This window comes from Rousettus aegyptiacus, unplaced genomic scaffold (assembly GCF_014176215.1).
Source record: "Rousettus aegyptiacus isolate mRouAeg1 unplaced genomic scaffold, mRouAeg1.p scaffold_m13_p_17, whole genome shotgun sequence".
Taxonomy (NCBI): Eukaryota; Metazoa; Chordata; class Mammalia; order Chiroptera; family Pteropodidae; genus Rousettus; species Rousettus aegyptiacus.
The window spans coordinates 30675693-30697512 of NW_023416292.1; the positions used below are offsets into that span (position 1 = coordinate 30675693).

Consider the following 21820-nt stretch of genomic DNA (forward strand, 5'->3'; position numbering starts at 1 on the left):
CGCCACTCCTCCTCCTGGAGACACCTTGTCTTTCGCAGATTGAATGGAGTGAGTGAGTCATTTACACCGTGGCAGTCTCCATGCCACATCCTTCAGGTGTCACCCCGATCCTACTACCCAGCCTGGATTCCATGTCCTCCTTCTGGCCTTCTGTATTTGCCTCTGGCCAACACTTACCACGCTATGTTATATTTGTCCTGTAATTAGTCCTCCCGTTCCCCAGCTAGATCGTGAGCTCCTTGAAAGCAAAGATGCGATTGCGCACCTCTGTAACACAGAGCCTGGGATGTAGTAGAAGTTCAATACGTTGAATGAATGAGTGATGAAGGATTGGTCAGTTCCAGGCAATGTATGTTCGGTACCATAGGCAATACCACAGGATTTCAAAAGAAAGGCAGAGCACGGGGCTGGGAACGGCAGGGACAGCTTCATGAAGGGAAGAGGATGGGGGCCATTCTGGTTGGATGGCCAATGGGATGAATGGCTCAGGACTGAAATGAGGAATGAGGAAGGACCAGTGCTCAGACCCGTATCCGCCTCTCCTGCCGGGTAGATCCTGTGACGAGCGTTACTTGGGTGGATCTCGTGTTCGAATTCCAGGAGGCTGTGGGGTTTCATTCATTGTTATCTTTAATACTGATGCTAAAGCAATAGATTGGGAGGCATAAGCAGTTCAACCCTCGGCGAGCTCTCACAGGAAGTTTTGAATATACACAGACATTGTGGTCGAGACCTCAGAACTTCCTGCCAGAGCCCGATAAAGTTTAGCAGGTCTAAGAAGCCGGGAGAAGGTGGCAGAAGGGACCACAAATGTGGCACCAGTATTTCAAAGCAGGCACCTTCTCACCGCCTATTGCTTTAGAACCTTAACTGAAAACTGGTTTTTTTCCTCCCACTTCCCCCAAAGTACAGCTGGCATGAATCTAGCTGGGGACGGGGTCTGACTTTTCAACAGCAATCATTGAACACACTCGGGATTTGATTCTGCCCAGTTGTCTCTCAGCCAGCCCTTTTCTATGTCGTCGGACAAGCCCACGGCACCTCCGGTGTTCACGGTCCCTCTCTTTTCCGGGATGGCTCTACAGATCCTTGTGACCCTGTCTGAACAGTCAAGGAAGGGAGACCCGGACAGTTACGCTTTCGGGTGCCTCCCGCCAAAGTTCGTGCACAGAGGTTTCAATTCGCTAGACAATTCTACAAGTAGGTTGGCGGGCCAGCCATGCAGCTGAGACCCGTGCGGTGCGTTTTGGTGGTCCTGGTGGGAATACAGGTGGCCCAGGTGAATCACAGGGACCAGATCTGACCCTGCTGCCACACCAACTAGACTCCCTTGTGGCCGCGTGATACTGGGCTGCTTTCTACAATGAGTAGACACTGGGGTCAGGTCAAGCTTTTATTTAAGATCTCCTCCCACGGTGGGGGGCAGCGTCCACCAGGCACGCAAGACACCCAAGAATGTCTTGAGCAGGCAGGCGGCTTGCGGCGAGCACGGGCACAGCAACGGCCGGATGTCGCACGGGGGACGAAGACACCTAGGTCTCCCGTCACCCTAACAATTGCACGTGTACTGTCTCCCCCTTCCCGGGGTGGCGGGGCTCGAGGAGGAGGCCAGGGACTCCAGGTGTGAGACCACGCGGCTGAGATAGGTGTGCAGGTGTGGCCGTGGCCCACGCGCTCGGGACACGATAATGTTCCACACGCTCTACCTGTAGGACGCACTCGACGCAAGCGCGGGCACGCACACCGGAGTGCAGGAATCCCACGGTGACTTTCTGGGACAGGGGACGACTGTGCCAGGAGACAGTTAGGAGTTTTCTGTGACCCCACGGGGAAATTTTGGTTGAACTCGAGGCCTGGGGAGGGGAGGGCCTTTCTGCTGGTGGACTTGTGTGCCCGGGGACGGAAGAGGCCTCCTCTGCTTCTGGTTCTTGTGCTGCTGTTGGACACGGTGGCCAGAAGGTGGGGGACGATGACCAGACACCTGGGGACGATGACCAGGAGGTGGAGGAGGTTGGGACGCAGCTGGATTTTGAGGAGCTGAGCCTGGGACTTGGTGGAACTTCCGGCCCCCTTCTTCGGAGGTTTTTCTGTGTGCTCTGACCTCCAGTTCCTCATCTGCAACAACAAAACCTCTGACAGGTTCAACTTGGCAAGATATGGTCAACGCGACAATGTATTGAGTGTACGTCCTGTGCACAAGGTGTCATGCTGGCTGCTCTGGGGATGTGATGAGGACGCAGGAGCCGCCGCTACCCTCTAAGCATTTCTAGTCTGGTAGGGGGGACAGAAACGCCCACCAGCAAGGGAGAGGGAGAGCCCAGGGCTTCTGAGAACTCGGGGAGCCAGAGGCAAGGAGGTAGGTGGTGGGCTTTGTACCTGGGTCCCCCAGAAGCACGGAGGACGCTCAAACCCCACAGCCGACGTCTGTCGCCCCGGAGACGGCCCCCGAGGGTGCCTCACAGTTAGAGCAGAGGGGACATTAGAAACGGCCTTCCCTGATCAGCCTGTCACCCAGTTCTGCAGCCCGCATCCCGGCAAAGGTTGGAGGGTACGTGAGGGCCGTTGCAGTCCTCAGAAAATAGTTCCTCAGAAATGCTTAGCCACGCTCCATCCTCTTGGGCTTAGAGGAAAAAGAATTCCTCCTCTGAAACCTTCTGCTTTGTGGGACTGTCATCCATGAAGACAGGCGCACAATTCAGTAATGTAGATTTTCCTTTACTGTTTTAAACTTACTCTGAAGGTCTGAGAGGAGGCTCAGCTGCTACAGAGCTGGAGGACCCCGTGGGCCCTGCCGGCCTCCTCCGGGCTGTGAGCAGGTGCCCCGTCCCCGCGGCCAAGGCCACCCTCGCAGCTGTCCCGAGGCAGGCAAGGGGACGTCTGCCTGGGGTGGGCGAAGGGCCTCTCCCGCTGTCACAGGGGGGCGGGGCTCGGCAAGCACAGGCCCTCTCCGAGCGTCACTCTATGACTTGGAGTGATCACGCCCATCCAGACACCTTCCTCCCGCTGCTGGGAATCCAGGTCTCGGGTGGCGTCCAGTGTGGACTCCAAGCGGGTGACATGGTTTGGACATGTGAGAGGCCGCTGTGCTCCAAGCACGTAAAGACAAGGGTGCGGAAGAGGAAAAACACATCCTCAGTGACAACCTGGGCGCCCACGGCCATGCCCCGGAGGCCGGGCCAGCGACTCTGACCCTTGACTGACCCCACTCCCAGCACGGGACAGCGGGGGGTCTATCCTCCTCCCCGGCGTGTCAGGCTTGGCGTGGCCATTCGAGCACTGACTCCCCCTCTGCCAGGCGTTAGACGCCATCGCGAAGGGGCAGTGACGGCTCCGACACAAACACTGTCCTCTCTGGGTCGGTCTCCGGCAGGAGCCCGGGGCCCCCAGAGGGGTGGAGACCCAGAGCCCCGTGAGTTCCCGGAGGAGGAGTGGGGCGTGGCTTGCGGCTGAGGCTGGGGGGCGGGGGCGCCCGAGGCTTTCTGCAGCCCGCCTCAGAGCGGGGCGGCCTTGCCCCAAACCTGCCCCCAGGAATTCTCCCAGGCTCAGTGTCCTGCACCCCCTTTCATCCCCCAAGGTCAGGATACGCAAGTCACCTGGGCCCTCGCTCTCGGGGTTGTGTAGAGCAGGGTCGACCCTGAGGGTGAGGGTCTCTTTAAATTGTGTCCCCTGAGCTCCTCGCTTGCCTTGCCCTTGACCTGACTCAGCCTGCTGGCCACAGGATGTGGGGCAAATCGTTTAACCTCACTGAGCTTAAGTCTCCTCGTCTGTATTTGATAAGATCCCTCGGTACGTCGGGGAAGAAAATGAGTATAAAGCGGATCACAGAGCAGGTGCCTGCACAGGCAACTGCTTCATCACCATGAGGTGACCACCACGCTGGCCCTTTCAGCCTGGTGAAAGCAGAGATGGCCTCGTCATCGGGTCGCCTGTGGGGTCCACTTGGGAAAACACGTGACCTTTGACCCCCAGGTGATGGAGAAAGGGCCTTCGCAGCAGGGAGGGGGAGCGGAGAGCCGCCTGAGCGGGCTCTGCGGGGCCTGAGGGGGTGTGGAGGCTGGCGGTGGAGGCTGGCGGTGGAGGCTGGCGGTGGAGGCATGGGGACGTGCCGGGCGCAGCTCTGTGGCAGGACCAAGGACCAAGGGCCGGTGGCCTGGAGGAGGACTGAGGGGAGAAGTCTGAAGTAAGGAAGCCAAATCCGAAGGCCACCACTTCCTAGGGAGGTTCGGACCAGGCCCTTCCACGGGGGTGCATTGCACCCTCTCGGGAGAGACCCAGGGTGAGGGGCCCCGTCCCGCTGGGAGTGTGAGCTCGCGCGGCACCCGAGGGGCCTGCCGATGGCTGGACACCCCCCGCTGGACACGCCTGCGGCATGGGGGCCTAGCCGTCCCTTCCGGGCACCCACGGAGACGCCCGGGGTGCCATCGTGGTGGCCCCCCGCCCCCATCCACGATTTCGCTTTCCACAGTTTCCGTTACCCGCGGTCAACCAAAGTCCGAAAGTAGTAAGTGGGAGATTCCAGATGCGTAAGTGTTCCATGGCATGTCATTCCGGGTAGCGGGATGAGCTCTCGCATCCCCCCGCTCCATCCCGCTCACCCCTGTGTCCGGTGCGTCCGCGCTGCAGGTGCTCCCTGCCTGCTGGTCGCTTAGGAGCCGTCCAGGTTATCAGATCGTCGGGTCCCAGGCTGCTGTGTCAAGTCACCCTTATTCCACTTAATAATGACCCTGAAGCCATCCACACAACTCCTATTTGAGTATAGTGCTATAATTGCTCAGTTTTATTATTAGTTACTGTTATGAATCTCTTACTGTGCTCGATTTATAGACTAAACTTTATCGAAGGCGTGTATATATAGCGAAAGTGTAGCGTATATAAGGTTTGGTACTATCTCTGGTCTCAGACATCTGCCGGGGGTCCTGGCATGTCTCCCGTGCAGATAAGGGGGGACTGCTGTGTCTGTACACACTGCCTGGGGTGGCCTGGATGCTCCTTGAGCCAACTCCCCACTTAGGAGCATGACCCTTTTATTCTTGGTGGGTCGTCGGACAGGCCTGATTTGAGGAAGAAACGCTCCCAGTCCCAACACAACCCCTCTGAGCAGTGAACTGGGAAAGAGCATCAACGCCCAGCTTTGGAACAAGCCCGTGAGTGCCCGATGCCCCGGAATCTTACCCATGGTGCTAGAAGCTTGGTCCTGACCATGCCGTGGGCAGCCGCTCGGGAGAGGGCAAGATGTTTGTTCAAGGAAATGGCGTTTCGAAGTGAATCTTTCTACCCACTTAGAAATGTGTGGCTTATCCAAAATACGTCCACACGGCCTTACCCCGAGTCAGCCTCAGGCGGTGGATTCCAGTGGGGCCAACCTGGATTCTGCTTCTTAAACCTCCCTCGTTGTCACCGCTGAGAATTTGTTTTTCAGAAATCAAGCTAACCACAAAATGGAACAAACTGTAACCGCCGGTTACAACCCTGACATTCTGAAACTACCTGTCTCCATTATCTTCTTGCCAGACTCAAAACGTCATCCCCGCGAGTTGTTTCCACGGGGACTTGGCCCGGCCCCGCGGCGGCGTGGAGGAGGGAGCTTACCACTTCTCCCTCGGTGCTGCTTGTTCCTCTTGCTGATGTAGACAATGAGCAGTGCCACAAAGATGAGGAACGTGAGGCCTCCTCCACAGATGCTAAGGATGAGGATGTTATCCAGACCTTCCCCTGCAAGAGGAACAGGGGTTGGACAGAGGGCAGGGGTCCGGGCGGAGGGGCCAGCATCGCGCTGGCCGAGGACCCCTGCCTGCCGCGTTAAGCAGACGATAGAGCCTGATGGGACTTCCCAGCTCCACGAAGGCCAAGCTCATGGAGGGCAGGGGAGTGTGTCGATCCCCGAAAGAGCACAGGGCCCAGGCCCAGCCCCTCAGAAGGCTCCCTGAGGAACGGTGCCCCTGGACTGGCGTGCCCAATTCTCTGTGTGCCAGGGCGCTGTCCGCTGCCTCCCACCAAGGGGGACGTCCCGGAAGTTCATAACTGACAAGGAGTTTATAGACCATCTAAGGTTCCCTCTAGTTTCACGGACAAGGCCCAGAGAGGGAGGATGAGTCGCCCGAGGCCACACGGTCTCTGCCCCTGCGTGGTTCCTTCGAGCAGCCCCTTGTCTCAAAGTTCCTGCACTGTTTACCCAATTTCACCTCTGGCCGCCCTTTACCATGGTTTTTTTTTTTTTTTTTTTCCTTCCCTCATCCTGTTGACCAGACAGTTTCCAAAGACTAAGGGTCACTTGTCCAGCCCAGCCCCCCCGACCTCTTTGGCCTGTGAGAGAAACTCAGACACGCGGTGAGTTGGACTTGATCTTCAGCTCCCAGACCTTCGGCTGCTGTAATGCAATGAGGATGACAATGACTCGGTGTTAAGAGAGAAGCGTTTTGAGTTCTAAGCTCTTCTAGGCAAGAGCTGTGTGACTTTGGGCAGGTTGCTCCACCTCGCTGAGCCTGTTCCTTTCTTTGTAAAATGGAAATAATGAAACTGACATCACAGAGCGGCTGTTAAAAGTCAATCAGATAATAGCTATGAAAGCGCTTTATAACCTGTAAAACAACACACAGAGGCGAGGTCGCTCTTAGTGGAGCTCTGAGCGCCGGTGTTTCTGGGGGCCGTTTCCTGGGAGAGCTGCTGGGCCATCTGCCCTTTGTGAGTCAAAGGCAGCTCGAGAGGCAGCAGCTGGGGCCAAGGGTCAGGGGACTGGAACATCTGGAGAACAAACTGGAGCTCAGCCCAGTATCACAAAGAAAACCTCCGGCCAAACATTCCCGGGAGGATGCTCAGACAGGGAGCCCAGGACGGGCCCACGAGCCGGCCGCGGGCCCAGAAACCGAACCGACAGACCGCAGCGGTCTGTGGATCCGTGCTCTCTCTCCGTCTCCCTGACCCTCCTTTGCACAACCTCTTGCTCTGCGCATGAAGGGGCTTCTACTAGAAGAGCAGGTGTAATCCTGCATTACTGAGAAACAGGGCCGACAGGGGTATCGGGCTTCCTCAGGTTTCGCTAGCAGGAAGGCAGGGCTGGGCCTCCTGGGGTGTCCCTCAGTCTGAGCTGGGTGGACCAGGGCAGGACCGGCACCAGTTGGGGCGCATGGGGCTCAGCTGTGCAGCCACCAGCTCAGAGTCCTTTCCCTCAGAGTCCTCACACGGGTGGCCACATCCTTATCTTGGGCACACTGAAGAACGTAGGAATGAGTTGCAGAGTCTGCTCGTGGGTTTGTCCAGCACGGCCCTCTGGGCGCCTGGGGGTGCTCTCCCTGGGGGACATTCCAGCTTGTCTCAGAGGCAGCTGTGGCTTTATCATTCAAAACTATGTCCTCACAGTCTCTACAGCCAACCAGAGTCTTTCCTGCACACCCTCTAACACGTCCCCAAATTTACGTGGCACAATCTTTCTTGCATATCTAAACCTGCTCGCTGCTCCAGCGTTTCTGTTTGAAGTACACACCCGCCCCTTCTGAGCCAAATGATTAGTCCTATCGTCACTCTTCCCTGCCTAAGCCTTTCAGGGTGAAATGTCCAGACCATTTTAGCCTCTTCCAGAACAGCCTCCTCCTCCCCGGCCTCCCCTGGGGGTTCCTCTCATCTCCTTAGTGGCCTTCCCAGACTGGCCCCTGTTCTCCGCCATGGTGTTTGGGACACAGAAGTTCCAGTCTTTGAACCTCGGCCTCTCCCAAGTCCCTCCTCCTCCCTCCCTAACACACACACACACACACACACACACACACACACACACCCCGTTACAATGGTGAGATCTAGTTAAAATAAACACAAGGTCGATCGTCCGATAAAGCCCAGGGTGCCCGGTTGAAGCTGAGTTAAACAATGAATAATTTTTAGTGTGTGTCCCATGCCACATTTGGAACATATTTATACTACTGTCTTTTGGTGTGCTAATTCTGGCAGCTCTAATCGAGGGCCCTTGAGAGGGGAAAAGAGGCCGTGACGTCGGGGACGGGGTGCTCCATTCGCCAGGGCCCGGGGTGGGGGCTGTGGCGATACTGGTCTAAGTGTGCGGCTGGCTGAGGCTAAGGTGACCCCAAAGCTCCCTGCCTCCCGGTGTGCCCACCTCTGTGTAACCCCCTCTAACTGAATGTGGGCTGGACTCGTTGGTGGCTTCGAATCACTGGAATACCGCAGAAGTAATGGGATATCTGTCACCCCTGACATAAAGTTGCAGAAAGATCCTAGCTTTTGTCTCGAGAATGTGTTCTTGCTCTTGCTTGGATTGCTGGGGTTGAGTGGGGGGGCGGGTAGAGGGGGAAGGAGCTGGCTGCCATATTGTGAAGCAGCCCAAAGGCCCGCATGAATGGGCCTGGAGGCGGGTCCCCTGTAGAGCCTGGGCGTGATTGACACGAGGGCAGTCCCTGCCACCATCCCGATCACAGCTCCGTGAAAGACTCTGAGCCAGAACCACTAAGTTCCCCCAGATTCATGACTCACAGAATCTGCGCGAGAATAAACTGCTCGTTGTTTTAAACCACTAAATGGAAGGTAATTTGTTATGCAGCAGCAGATAACTAATTCAAAAGTTACATATATTATTAATATTACATAATATATATATTTAAAAATAAAACTGAAAACAAAAAAACTCCTTACTTCTGACTTCACTTCAACCCAGGACTGCATCTTAGGGTCACTGACCCACCATAGTTACTGTTGAAACTCAGGACATCTGGCCAAGTAACTATTTTTGTGCTCAGTTGCCCTCAGGCAGATGGACCAGACAGCACTGGAAAGATAATCAAAGGGCGTCAGATGAGTAGACTCTTGGGGATCAGGGGGTCATTTTCTTTGCGGACCAGGAGGCTGAGGTCATCCCGCTACATCTGGACAGACACAGCCTAGAGTCTAGCCCACTGGTCCCCGGAACTGAGCACTACAGTAGGCTGCCTCTCGGGACTCAGTTCTGGGAGTGATGTCATGCTGGGGTGACAGGAAATAGCTTAGAGTCTTAGAGCTTCAGGACTTCCGGGCGCTGGCAGCAACGCAGGGAGGGGTGTGGCCTCTCTGGGTTCCTGGTCCTCCCTGGCCTCCAGCCCTTCAACCCGGGTGATTACCTGTGGTTTCCCTACGGCCCTTCTACCCTGGTCTCTGATAGGCAGTGCGGGCCATCTCCCTCTCCATCATTACCAGGGGAGTCACCTTTGTAGTCACTGACTAGCTGAGGGACCTTGGGCAGGTAGGTGTGTCTTTCTGGGAAGTGGAGGGTTGCACGAGATAGGCTCCATAGCTCCTTCTGTATCTTCGACTTGGCAATTCTTTCTCCCAGAAGGTCTCTTTAACTGCCTGAGGTCGTGTCATGCTCTGCGAGAGGATGACTGAGATAGGTAACGACAAAACACCACCTCCTCGTGCCCCTAGGCTCCCCTGGAAGGTTTCGAGGGCAAGAGGCATGTTCCGTTCTCATTTAGAGTCGAGGCTGCCTCCCGGCCCAGGGCCCCCGGCCGTGGAGCCGGCCCCTGCCGTGGGCCTGGCGCGCTGTGTTTGTGAGGTGAGCTGGGGATGTCGGTCGGACTGGGGCCCGCCACGCACCTGGACACTCGACGACTGCCTTGCTGGTTTCCTCGCTGACGCTGTTGTTTGCCACGCACGTGAATGGTCCGTTCGGCTTGGCGTCCCACCTGTATGTGACGACCGTTTGTCCTTCTCTGACATTGCGTCCATTGTGATACAGTCTTAATTTAAAGTCGGTTCCTTTCGTTACCTCACAGGTCAGGGTTCTGTTGATACAACTCCAGAAAATCACGGGTTTCGAGACCTTCTCTGAAAAGAAGAGAAATATCGAATTCATATGGGACTTTGTGATCATGATATGATTAATAGATATACCTATTTATTGGGGGGGGGGACAGAGTCAGTTCGGGACCAGGGGACAATTTTAGGAACCCCCGGCTGTTTTTGAAAATCATTTTCATGTTGTTGTGTTTATACAGCACATTCAAAACAAACTTATTTCTGATAAAGTTCACAGATACCTTATGTCAGTAAAAATACAGCCAAGGTTTAGGCGCTGTTTTATACCTTAAAATGTTTTCACATACATGACATCACCGAATCCTAACAGAGAGGCTGATATTGTCCTTCCCATTTACAGAGAAAATGCCCCAGGCTCTGAGAGGTTAAGGGGGCAGGTTCTTGCCCGACCCTGCGAGGCCACGCACTGTGCCTCACGGGACCTCATCTCTGAGAGCAGGTTGAGAAAGACACACCCCACCCTGCGGCGACAGGGACAACCTGCGACACAGCCCTGGGCCGAGTGTCAGGTGCTGCCCTCGCTGGTGGTAGATGCCGCATTTGGAGTCATGAACTCCTTGCCCGTCCTCTCCTGACACCATCAGATGTGAGGGCCGCATCGTAAAGGCACAGGGCCTGGCCTTGGCGTCACAGGTCCCCATCCGGTGCCCCTGCGTCTAGCTGCCGGAGCACCTCCCGTTCTTCTGCTCCTGTTCCCGTTCTCTCTCTCCTGCCTTGCCCCAGAGGCGCCACCTTTCTCCCCCTCGGTTTCTCTGCCTTCGTTACGCAGACAGAGGGCTGCTTTTTCAACGACGCCCCCGCCCTGACTCCCAGGCAGCGATATCGTGCCCCTGAACGCTCCCACCCGATCTCATCTCTGTCCCGGCGCACAGGCATGCAGACATTACGTTTTCTCCCCATCCCGGGTTTCCATGTGACCAAGACGGAGGAGGACAGAGCAACATTATCGTACAACACGACAGGGCGGTGCCCCGTCTGGGGGGTGACTCGAGGCGTTTACTTGTCACTTCAAAATGGAAATATTCTTTTTTCTATTTATAAGAGCAATATCCGGTTATAAAAATTGATTTAAAATGTTTCGAGAAGATTAAAAATCACTTGTAATTTCACTACCCAGAATCAGTAATTATTAATAATTCGACGTATGTCTTTAGCAGCTGTTTTTTTTTACGCATCCACACATACACATCTATAATTCTTTAAGAACTAAAACTATGTCATATGACTTTGTAGTGTGCCTTCTTTCCTTTACTGATCTATTAAGAAATTCTTTCCCTTAAAAAAATCAATAAACATACATCTCCACTATCTTTTTAAAGATGTGTTCTTCCTTTAATGGATAAGTTTCTAATGCTGGGGTCTTTTAAATCCATCCTTTCCAATATTTCAATAATATAAACCACACCATGACGAGCAGTCTTTCGAAGTCGTGTGTTAGTACATGCCCTCTCTGCGAGACAACTTTCTGGAAGATGAGTGGCCAGATCAAGCCGGGGCATGTCTCATAGATGGGACCTCCTCAATTCTAGCTTGCAAGGATTAACCGCGTCTCCACTAACACCTGCTTTTACGGGGCTTCCCGCTGCCTTTCCGGCCAGCGGCGGCAGCCCGCTCGTCGAGGTGGCGTGGACGCCAAGGCCGCAGCTCCAAGAAGCACGGAGAAGCAATGGCAAGGGGCATGGCATTGAGCAAGCAAGCTCTGAGTCCCCGGGCACCGTCGTGTAGTCGTCTCGTGGAAGCCGCGTCGCATGGCCTGCCTCGTGCAATTATCATGATCAGAATCGGGCTCGGCGCAGGTAGAGGACATGTCCAAGGCCATGCGGCAAGCAATCGAACAATGGTGACCGGACCACGAACTGAGTCAAGATGCTGTGTCACACACATGCACACATGCACGCACGCACCCACACAGAGCAAGGTGCCCATTGTGTCCTGGGGAGATCTTTGTCTTTTGGCAAAGGAGTGCGGGGCTTATTTGGGGGGTAGTCAGAATGTTCTAAAATTGATCGTGGTGATTTTTGCACAACTCTGTGAATACAACAGAAGCCATTGAATTGTTCACTTTAAATGGGTAAATTTTATGGTATGTGAATTGTATCTCAATAAAGCTTTTTTTTGGGGGGGGGGGTGGGGAATGTCACTATCATTGCTTACAAAAGCCCTGGGTTTGGATCCCGACTTTGCACCCCTCAAATCGTGAGACTTTGGACAGGTCACTTCTGTGGTTTCCTTAGAGAAAAGAAGGGGACTTGGAATAAGACCATGCGAGCAAAGCACCTGACACCCGCCCGGCTGGCGGCCACGATTATCGCTGCGGTATTGAAGAAGACGTGAATGTGAGGCTCCTGTCCAGGCAGGGCACTCGAGCACATGCTGGCAGGAGTCGAGAGCCAGGCTCCCAGAGCACATATGTAGAAGGTGCTCTGGCTCCATTCACAGGCCCACCCCGTTTCTGGAATGTGCTCTCCATTCAAGGCTGAGGACTAAGGTGTGAAGGGTTGTCATTTGCAGGGAGCTGGCAATGTCTGGGATTGTTGGAGAGAGGCAGCTGCCTGGTCCGCATGTTGAGAACAGGGCTGGAGGGGGAGAGCCCAGGTAGAAGGCAGCAGCCCTGCTGCCGGTGACATTTACTGTGCGAAACACAGAAATGTTTATTTGCTCCCTGGATCGCTGGGTCATGCTCACGCTGGGCCTCCCATCTCCCTCCCCAGGCCAAGTGCGGCTTCCTCTTCTCGCTTCCTATCACTCCGTCCGTGCCAAGCAGCCCCTGAACTTTCAACTTTAGTGTCATTTCAATTCTACTTTCTCTTCCCTCTCTCCCCAACCCATGCCATCCTGCCTATCCTCGCTCCCCATATGATGCTCCGTATAGTCACGTTTCCTCATTTTACAGGCACACTTTAGTCAAGGCCAGTGCTTATCAGCCTTGACTGCTCATTAGAGCCACTTGGGGAACCTGAGACCCTCCTGAAGCCCAGGTCCCATCCTAAAAAAATCCCAACTTAATGGGTCTGGGTCGGAACCCAGGCACTGCTCACTTTTAATAGCACCTCGGTTGATTCTAACGTGCAACCGGGGTTAAGAACCACAAGCCAGCCCCGGTCTACTTCGCTGGGTTTGTAGTAGCAGCTTCCTGGCTGGTCTTCTTGCCTCTGTCTTCAGTATACACTCCTGCCCCTCCTGGCACGAGCGCACACAGATGTACAAAGGCACACCTTGTGTATTCTCGACAGAGATGAGCAAAAATCATCTTCTACCTGAGAGCGCTCTGTTACGGAGCAGGTCGGAAGAAACAAGGGCTGTTCATACTTAAATTCATTACTTTCAGTTTTTTCCCGCTCCTTTGGGGCACCCGGGCTTGAAATCATGCCTCCAGGTGGGAGACCTGCTGCTCTCGCGTCAGCCTTGCCTGCCCTGCTCCACACCTAGTTCGCACCTTCATCATCCACCTGGAACGCCCACCTTTTTCTTTTGCCCACCTGTTCCCCTCCTCCTGATTAATGCCGCCTTAATCCAGGTTCTTCGCTCAACCCCACTTTCCCATAAAGAGACAGTTTCCCACTGAAGAGACAGCTTCAGGTATATTAGCTTGAGGGTCTGTCAGCTGTGTGTCCAGGCAGGCTTCCGTCTTTCCCACAGGACGGGAGCCTCTCTCGAGGCAAGAGGGATGCATTAGATTTCCTTTCCGACTCCCCCAAGGCCAAGGTCAGGGCCGGAGACATGCCATAAATGCTATTTCCCAACTTGCTAAATAGTACCCATATTGGAAGCAGGAATTAGGGAACAAAGACTTACCTAGAATCCTCAAAACAAATGTTTTCTCCAACACATTTTTCCCATCCTCGTTATACATAATGACCTTGTAGGTACCTTCGTCACTTCTGTCCAGATGTTTGATTTTCAGAGTCCCATTCGGGAATAGTTCGTATGACTCCTTTTTCTTGTCACGTACCTTGCTGTTTTGGTACTGTATAATCCTCGTTCCATTTTTGTTCCATTGTATGTGGTTTATGGATTTGTTCATTTGATAACCAGGGACGCTCAGGTCAAAGTCGTGATCCAGGGCGCCCTGGACAGGGATGTGCTTTGGAGCTGCACCTATGAAAAAGGAAGACAGTTCTTGAGGCCTTGAGATTCACCGCCAGGAAAAGCTGGGCTGTGACCTTTTTGACTCTACGCTCACTTACTTCATGGTCTCCAAAAAAAGCTTCTCATGGGCCTGGGGGAGACCCACACACATCAACTTACCTTTGGTAGAAAAGATGAAAATCAGAAGGAAGCCGGCTAAGACCTTCCACGTAAAGCTCATCTTTGAGGTTAGTTTCCTTATTGTGATTCTGAGCTCTGGCAGAAGGAACTAAAGTAAGACGGTAGAATCCACCCCCGAGGGCTTACCCACGTGCCTCTCCCTTTTTGCTTTTTTTAAAGTGACAGAAAGTGTGCAGGCGCACACGCTCGCGCACACACACATACTCAGCACACCAACCTGCAGATGCACTCCTTTGCCAAAGCAGGTGTACGTATGAGTGTGTTTTCTGATCACATTTTAATTCTCACAACAATGCTGGGTGAGTTTTATTATCCCCATTGAAGAGACAAAAGCTGAGAGGCTGGGTAAATTGCTGGTGAGCACCCGTTAGTTAACAAAGGAGCCCAGTTCAGCCATAGAGCCTGTCTTCTATCCATTCTGCTGTAATGCCTCTAAGAAGACCACACAGAAATATAGGTAAATATTCATAAGTGAGCAGCGGAATACGACTATTGAACCTATGATTATAAACATTGGAAAATGAATGCATATGAAATCATTATAAAAGTGAATTTCTTCTCTTTCTCAAAAGGTGTATTTAAGGTTCTAAAATTGTTTTTGTGATAAAAAGAAACAAATGTAAATTGACTCGCAGCTGTAAATGGTTGAAATACCCAAATCCTATGGTTAGCACACATTCTTACAACTCTATTGAAATTCGGTTAAGTAAATAAAAACTTGTTCTGAAACAAACAAAAATGCATAGAGACTGTGAAACGCTGTTAAACAACCAGAACAAATAATTCAAAAAACATTTAAGGTGTTTACCGCTCTAGATGGTTCAGGAACCGATAAGGAGACATAGGGAAGAGAGGACGAGAAACAGGAAGAAAAAGTAAATTTGCGATGCAGGAAGAGAAACAGTGATGCGTTAATGAATGCGCGCAGGAGAAGGTGCGCAGAGAGATGCCGTCCCAGAAAAAAGGGTCGCCCCGAGGCAGAGTTCCGAAGGAAATTTCCGATTTTGTGATTCTTTAGGATAAAGTGAATAAAAATCTTAAAAGATTGTGCTTTTTGTCTGTTTCCACTTTAGGTACAGATATACATATTATCGCTCAAAAAGTTGCCCAGGAAATGAAATTAATGAGTCACGCAATGGATCTCGACCACTGGGCAAAAAAGAAGCCCGAATAGAATATTTATCTCAGGATTGTGTGAAAAATTCCTAACTCACATCATCCGCAAGAAGAAACTACAATTGGATTAAAATTTTAAGAGTAAAAAAACCTATATTAGTGTTAAAAAAACATAGACAGACATTTTCATATCTTTGAGTATGGAAGGCCCATCTGCATTTACTGTGTAATCCAAAAGTAATACAGAAAATATGGACACAGTTGACTATATAAAAATATAACATTTATGTATAGGCAGAGAGATAATGAGCAAAATGAAAGACATGACAGGAAATAGTTATAATATATGAAAAATTATTAATATCTGAGACGTAAATTATTGCTATTAATCAATAAGAAAAAGAAAATTCAGTTTTTAAAATGGGCGAAAGATACACATGAGCAGTTTGTAGAAGAAATACTGTATAAGAGAAACAAATATATGAGAAGACATCTAAAGTCACCAAAAATACATACATATATATATATAATAGCCACAAAATACCATTTTTACCATTAGATTGTCAGAATTATGAAAAATAATAATTTACATTATTGACAAGAATGTAGGGAGAAATAAGGCCCTTCATGCAATACTAGAGAGATTGTAAATCCATAAGTCCTGAGGGGCGAAATTTGACAATTTCCACCAAACTTTAAAATATATTTTTTGACATAATAATTTTAATTCGAGAAATCTATCCTACACAGATATCTGTGTAAATGTGCGAAAATTCTATTTGAATGTTTGTTGGAATAAAAAATTGCAAACGACTGCAATTATGGTATATCCATTATTATGAAATGTTGTATAACTGTAAGAATATACTGTATCGTATATCTATTATATTATACCATATTATATTATATTATAATTCGTGTATGCATGAAAAAAAGTCTGGAAGGATTCATGCTGAACTTTCAACAGGATTTCCCCTTCAGGCCTTACATTTTGAGGAGGCTGAAAGAAAACTTTCACTTTTTACTTTATCAACTTACGTGAAGTTGGAAATTTTGGTAATGAGCGCATGTAATTTTTTGATATAGGGCACTGAGGACACACCTGTTTTTTCAAAAGTAAATGTAGGCCCTAAGAACCCATCAGCATCGAGCATCCCTGCTTGTGAGCGGCCAACCCGCTGGCCAGTCGAAATGCAAACAGGTCTAGAGTGTCTGGTGGACAATTTGTCAGTGTGACTCGGAAGCATCAAAAATATTTATCATTTGACCTAACAACTTAAAAACAATGAATTCACCCAGAAGAAGTAATGAAGGACGTGTAAGCCTCGGCTCTACGTTTACAAACTTCCAGTCTTACAAGTCAAAATGCGAAACAGCTTAAACGTCCAAGAGGAGGAAACTGGTTAAGTAAATCACGATATGCCAAACTGAACATGGGAAAAAGGATTACAACGAACAATGTAATCCCATTATTTTGTTTCTCCAAAAGTGTTTGTTGGGTGTATGTCTTTCGGAAGGGTGCCCACCAGGGCGTTGGCCCTGTGTGTCAGGACAATGGCTATTGTTCTGTCGTCCTTGGTTGTGGTTGCTATTCTAATATTTCTAAATTGAACATATGTTGCTTGTCAATTGATTTCTCTTTAATTCTAAGTGGGCCTCCTGCTTAGCGGGAAGCTCCCTGCGCCGAGGGTGGGTGCGCGTGAGATTCCGGGAGAATCTGGTCGATGACTCATTGCATTTTGTCCCTCACCAGCCTTCCTGCAGGCCCAGGGGTTGCCTCATGGACTCTTTTTCTTACCCAAACTCACATTCCTGGGGAAGTAGACTAAAGGTAAGAAGCAGAGGAGGAGACGGAGGACATTCTCAGATGCCGTGCCCGGGGACCAGTTCTAATCCCTGCCTAGTGAAATGCCTTCAGTGCTGACTCCCACCTTCCTCTCTCTGTGTCAAAGTAACGTACTAGCAAGAATCAGGTCTGTGAACACTGCGGCAATTCGCGCCCAATCGAATGTCTTGAAGTGTTGGATTTTAGAGCAGGAAAAAAAAAGCCAGGAAGGAATTTGGTCTCCTCTCCACTTCTCAGTTGAGAGTCCCGAGCCCGGGGAGCTTCTGGGGTGTGTCTGTTCCGCTCATCCGAGTCAGCGGCCCGATTCCTCTCCAGCCTCTGGGGCCTGTGCTGCCAACTCGGGCACGGTGTGCTTCCTCCTGAGACCTCCCGGTCGTCCTGCCTCCCACACCTGGAACGCCCCGCTCAGCTCAGGAATCACCAAGTCCAGCCTCGTCTTCCTGCACGACAACCGTCTCCTCCCGCGAGCCCCAGTGAGAGACGTGAAACAGGAGGCAAGCGTGAAGCACTCACACTAAAGGCCGAGTGCGCCATGGCTCCGGGGAAGGCCGCGCCGCGCGGCTGCCTGCCGCCCGGTCCCCTTGGCGTTCCGCTTGGTCGCGTCTGGACGGGCGCATCGGTGTCGACGTCAGCAGGACCTGCAGCCATTTTCACTGCCCGGCAACGGGAGAAGTGTTCTCACGGAGGAGGCCTCCATCAGCCACCGGCTGCACATTCCGCGGCGGGAGACCCTCGCGTCCGAGAGCCCCTTCCTCTTCCAGATGTTATCTCCTCTAGGGCAAAGGTTGGGTTTTCTTTTCCTGTCGGTTTTCCCACCCACACAGCAGACAGAATTAACCCACGGAAGTGGCTCCTATGTGAAGTCTGGGTTCCTGAGATGAGAGTCACCCAGCCTGGAAGTCCCCTGGGGGCGAGTACATCTGCAGTAAGAAGGGGTAGGGACTGTCTGCCACGAGCTGTGTAGTCACATGATTGTCGAGAAGAGAGCTTTGAGCCAAACAGCTGGCCCCGCCACGCCACGTACTGGCCATGTGGATGGCAGTATGCGGTCTTTGCGACTCAGTTTCCACACTCATCAAAGAGGACAAAAGCTTCATGCTCAAGCTTACTGTGAGAGTCACAAGAGGTGACGTGTGTCCAGCGTCTAGGGCAGTGGCTGAGCCCTAGGAGGCCCTCGATAAACATCAGCTATCTTCCCTTTGGCCACTATAGTCACGCGTCACCTAACGACGGGGACACGTTCTAAGAAACGTGTCGCTGGGCGATTGTGTCATTGTGCGAACGTCGTCGAGTGCACTTGCACAGACCCGGGTGCTACAGCGTGCTGCACACCTAGGCCGCGTGGCACAGCCTCCCGCTCCTAGGCTGAGAGGCTGTACAGTGCACTACCTTACTGAATACCGCAGGCAACTGTGACACGATAGTGAGTATTTGTGCGTCTAAACACATCCAAACATAGAGAAAACGGACATAGAAAAATACCGCATAAAAGATAAAAATGGTGCATCCGCACAGGGCGTTTGCCACGCAGGGAGCTTGCAGGGCTGGAAGTTGCCCCGGGGGAGTCTGTGAGTGAGTGGGGAGTGACCGCGAAGGCCCGGGGCGTGAAGACTTTGGAAACACTGTACACTTGGGCTACACTAAACTTACCAAACAACACGCGATCAAGTCAAACACCAGAGAAGGCGATGCGATCGAGAGACTCGGTCAACGTGGATGCGCGAGGCTGCTGCCCGCGTAACACGACATGCTGTTTCACAGCAAACGTTTATTTTATAAGTAGAAGAGTACACAAGAGAATGGGGCAGGGGGGACATAATCGGAAAGCCAGTGAAGCTGGAGGCTCTCAGGGCCTCTGAACAGAACACTTTTCAGCAGGAAAGTCGGGGACTTGAGCTCGACGAGAACCAGGGCACCGAATACGATTTCTTAGGCGTGTATTACTTTCCTCTGCTTTTTTTTTTTTTTTTTTTTTTTTTTGGCAGCTTCCTCAGGATTCCTTAGCTAGGATGCCCGCAGGACCTGTGCGTTTGTGATCTAAGGTGTGATGCCGGGACGCAGGGAAGCAGAACGCTTCTCAGCTGCTGGGCTTGGGGACCAGCCGGGACAGGAAGGGATGGTGCCCGCTGCCCAGAGTAGAGGAAAATAGACTGGGGTCCCCGGCAGGGCGGGGGCGGAGAGCAGGACGGAGCAGCCAGCTGGCCTGGCCCGCGGAGGGGCCCACAGGGGCTCCCGTGGCCAGTAGTCCGCGCAGCTCTCCGACACACAGCAAGGGCCCGTTAAACGCTGGCTGCATGCACAGCAGCACCGAGCGGGCGGCGGAAGCGGCGCTGGGACAGAACAGAGGCGAGAAGGCCCAGGCCCAAGGTGTGAATTCTAGTTTGTCCCACTCGTTAGCTGTGTGATCTGCAAGTGTCTCCTTGAACCTCATTTCCTTCATGTCTGAAGCGGTGCGGCGGGGGAGGGGCAGTAGTTCGGCGCTCTCGGTTTCGCTCAAAAAAGTTGTGGTGAGGGCTAGATACGGGCACCCATGAAAACCCTAAACTGTGCACTGGAAATTTCGGGACAGTGCCGCGATGGTGAGAGTGGCTGTGGAGAATGTCGAAACCGTCGAGGGCAGGCGTCTGGGATTTGGCTCAGCCCCGTGCAGAGCCCACACCGAGAGAGAGGGCGGTCCCTTCAGGGTCCGGTGAGCTGGGCAAAAAGAATGATCACAAGGATCCCTGTTGTCAACCCAGCAAATCTATCGCCTTCTGGCATCTTCTAAGGGCTGCTTTATTTCAAGGAACCTTGGGGGCGAGCCCCTGCCTGCTGCTGCCACCCTCTGGCCACGACCTGACCTACACTCTTGCTAAGTTCACTTGCAGGTGGTTAGAACCTTTGTATACAAATCGTATTTACGTAGCATTCTCCGTTTGCACTCCATCCCCCCAAATTATGATATTCTTTCTTCCACACACGATCCATGCAGTATAAGCATTTTTGTAGCTGAAGCTTGGAGAATGTAAATGGATTTCTGTGGAGACTTAGTCAGGAGATCGACCCAGACCCTCTGATTCCGAGATCGGTGTTTCTTTCTGTGAGCGCAGGGCTGTGTCGGTTAGTTCTACAGCTTCTAGGGTACTGCTCACGATCTACCGCTGCCTCCCCATACCCTATACCCCGAGGGCAAGGGTGGAGGATGAGCAAGACCCCAGGGGTCTCAGAGCAACGGGGAAGGTGGGCCTGGCACTGAGACTGCCCCACCCATGAGAAGCACCGCACCAGGTTCAGGTGGAATTCACGGGAGGTAGGGAACGGCTCCAGCTAGGAGAGGCAGGTGATGCCGGACCTGAAAAGACCGAGAGGATGCGAGTTTATCAGGAAGGAGATGAAGGACACCCCTGGGGGAGCGCCTGGCAGGAGGGGTGCTCGGCCGCAGGCGCCCTCCTGCCCAGCGGGGGACAGAGGCCGGCAGCGGAGCTGCACCGGGGGGTGAGGAGGGTGAGATTCGTCCCGGTTCTTAAGGGCCGTCCCCGCTCCCTGCCTTCCGCTCACTCATTTAGCAAACATGTACCGTCGCAGGCACATGTTCTGTTTGCTTCCCAGGACGCTAGCAGCACCTAAACTTCTCCTGCACAGTATTCACTCGCTTCTTCAGCGACTGGTTTCCCAGCAGCTCTCCTGGGACCTGGGACGGGTCCCCGCCCGCACTGGGCTTACACCGTCGTGGGGACACGGATCAGAGGCGACCTAAGTAAATGACAGATTGGGAACATTCGGAAGAAAAACAAGGTGGGAAGGGGAAGTGCAAGGTGGGCGGGTGGTGCTGTGGGGGAGGATGGGTGCTGGGGTCCCAGCGAGGACATGGCCCTAGGGAAAGGCCCGAAGGGACTGAGGGGGAGTCAGGCAATTACGGGGGGGCGGGGAGGGCACTCCAGGCAGGGGCGCGGCATGAGTCAAGGCCCCGAGGCGGGACCCTGTGTGCTGTGTCTGGGGACAGAGGAGTCAGTGGCAGAGGAGAACAGGTTGGGCCGTGGGCAGGAGGGACAGGTGGGTCAGGGAGGACGTCATCCGAGGCGCTGTTCAGCGGGAGGACCGACAGCTCAGTGCTGACTGCTGTGGAGTCTGGTGTGTTTTGTTTTTTGTTCTCCTGCAAAGTGTAGAGTTTTTTCTGTAGTCTGACTACGCATTTGACTGAGGTGTGGGGAGGTTAGGCCGGAGGCCTCCTGGGAGGCCCAGCTCTTGGAAGGCCCCAACTTAGCAGCAAAAAACGACCACCACGTTATTATGCTCTCAGACGCTGTGGGCGTGGCCCTGCCCTGCCCTGCCTTGTCTGCAGCCCCCTCCCCAGCCCCCAACCCCGAGAAGGCGCAGCGTCTGGGGACATGCTGGCTGCGGGAGAGCCGGGCCTGGAAGGTGCCAGTCCGAGACGAGGCCTTCTCTCGAGGCCCGATGCCTGCAGTGGGATGGCCGGGGGACTGCCAGCTGGACCCCCCACGAGGCCTCTCTGTGGCACTGGGCTCCTGCAGTGTGGGGCCTCCTTCCGAGAGGGCGGGTCCAGGGAGGAGGCCACCAGACAACCTGCATCCTGAGAGGCACAGGCACAGCCGCCTTGTCTCCTAGGAGCTGGTCTGGGAGCCCTGCAGTGCCGCGCCCACCGGCTCACCTGGCCGAAGGAGTCTCAGTGCCCAGATCGCAGAGGAGGGGTCTGGACCCCACCTCTTGTTGAGCAGAGTGTCAGAGAATCAGCAGCCTTTTAAAACATCACCCTGATGTGCCTCGGGGCAAGTCCAGTTACTGTGGACATGGACGTTT

At 53.0% G+C, this 21820-nt stretch overlaps 1 protein-coding gene and 1 long non-coding RNA gene across 3 annotated transcripts in view; one reads left to right on the top strand and one right to left on the bottom strand.

Annotated features, from left to right (window-relative positions):
- Nucleotides 1-21820, top strand: part of LOC118612907 — a 136222-nt gene that overhangs the window by 93845 nt on the left and 20557 nt on the right. The gene's annotated exons all lie outside the window — the stretch shown is intronic.
- On the bottom strand, nucleotides 1385-14166 carry CD2 (CD2 molecule). The gene is made up of 5 exons (XM_016124390.2): nucleotides 14041-14166; nucleotides 13588-13890; nucleotides 9571-9801; nucleotides 5590-5712; nucleotides 1385-2115 (listed from the first exon to the last, which is right to left on the bottom strand). The coding sequence occupies exons 1-5, from the start codon at nucleotides 14099-14101 to the stop codon at nucleotides 1805-1807; spliced, it is 1029 nt and encodes a 342-aa protein (XP_015979876.2). The 5' UTR covers nucleotides 14102-14166; the 3' UTR covers nucleotides 1385-1804.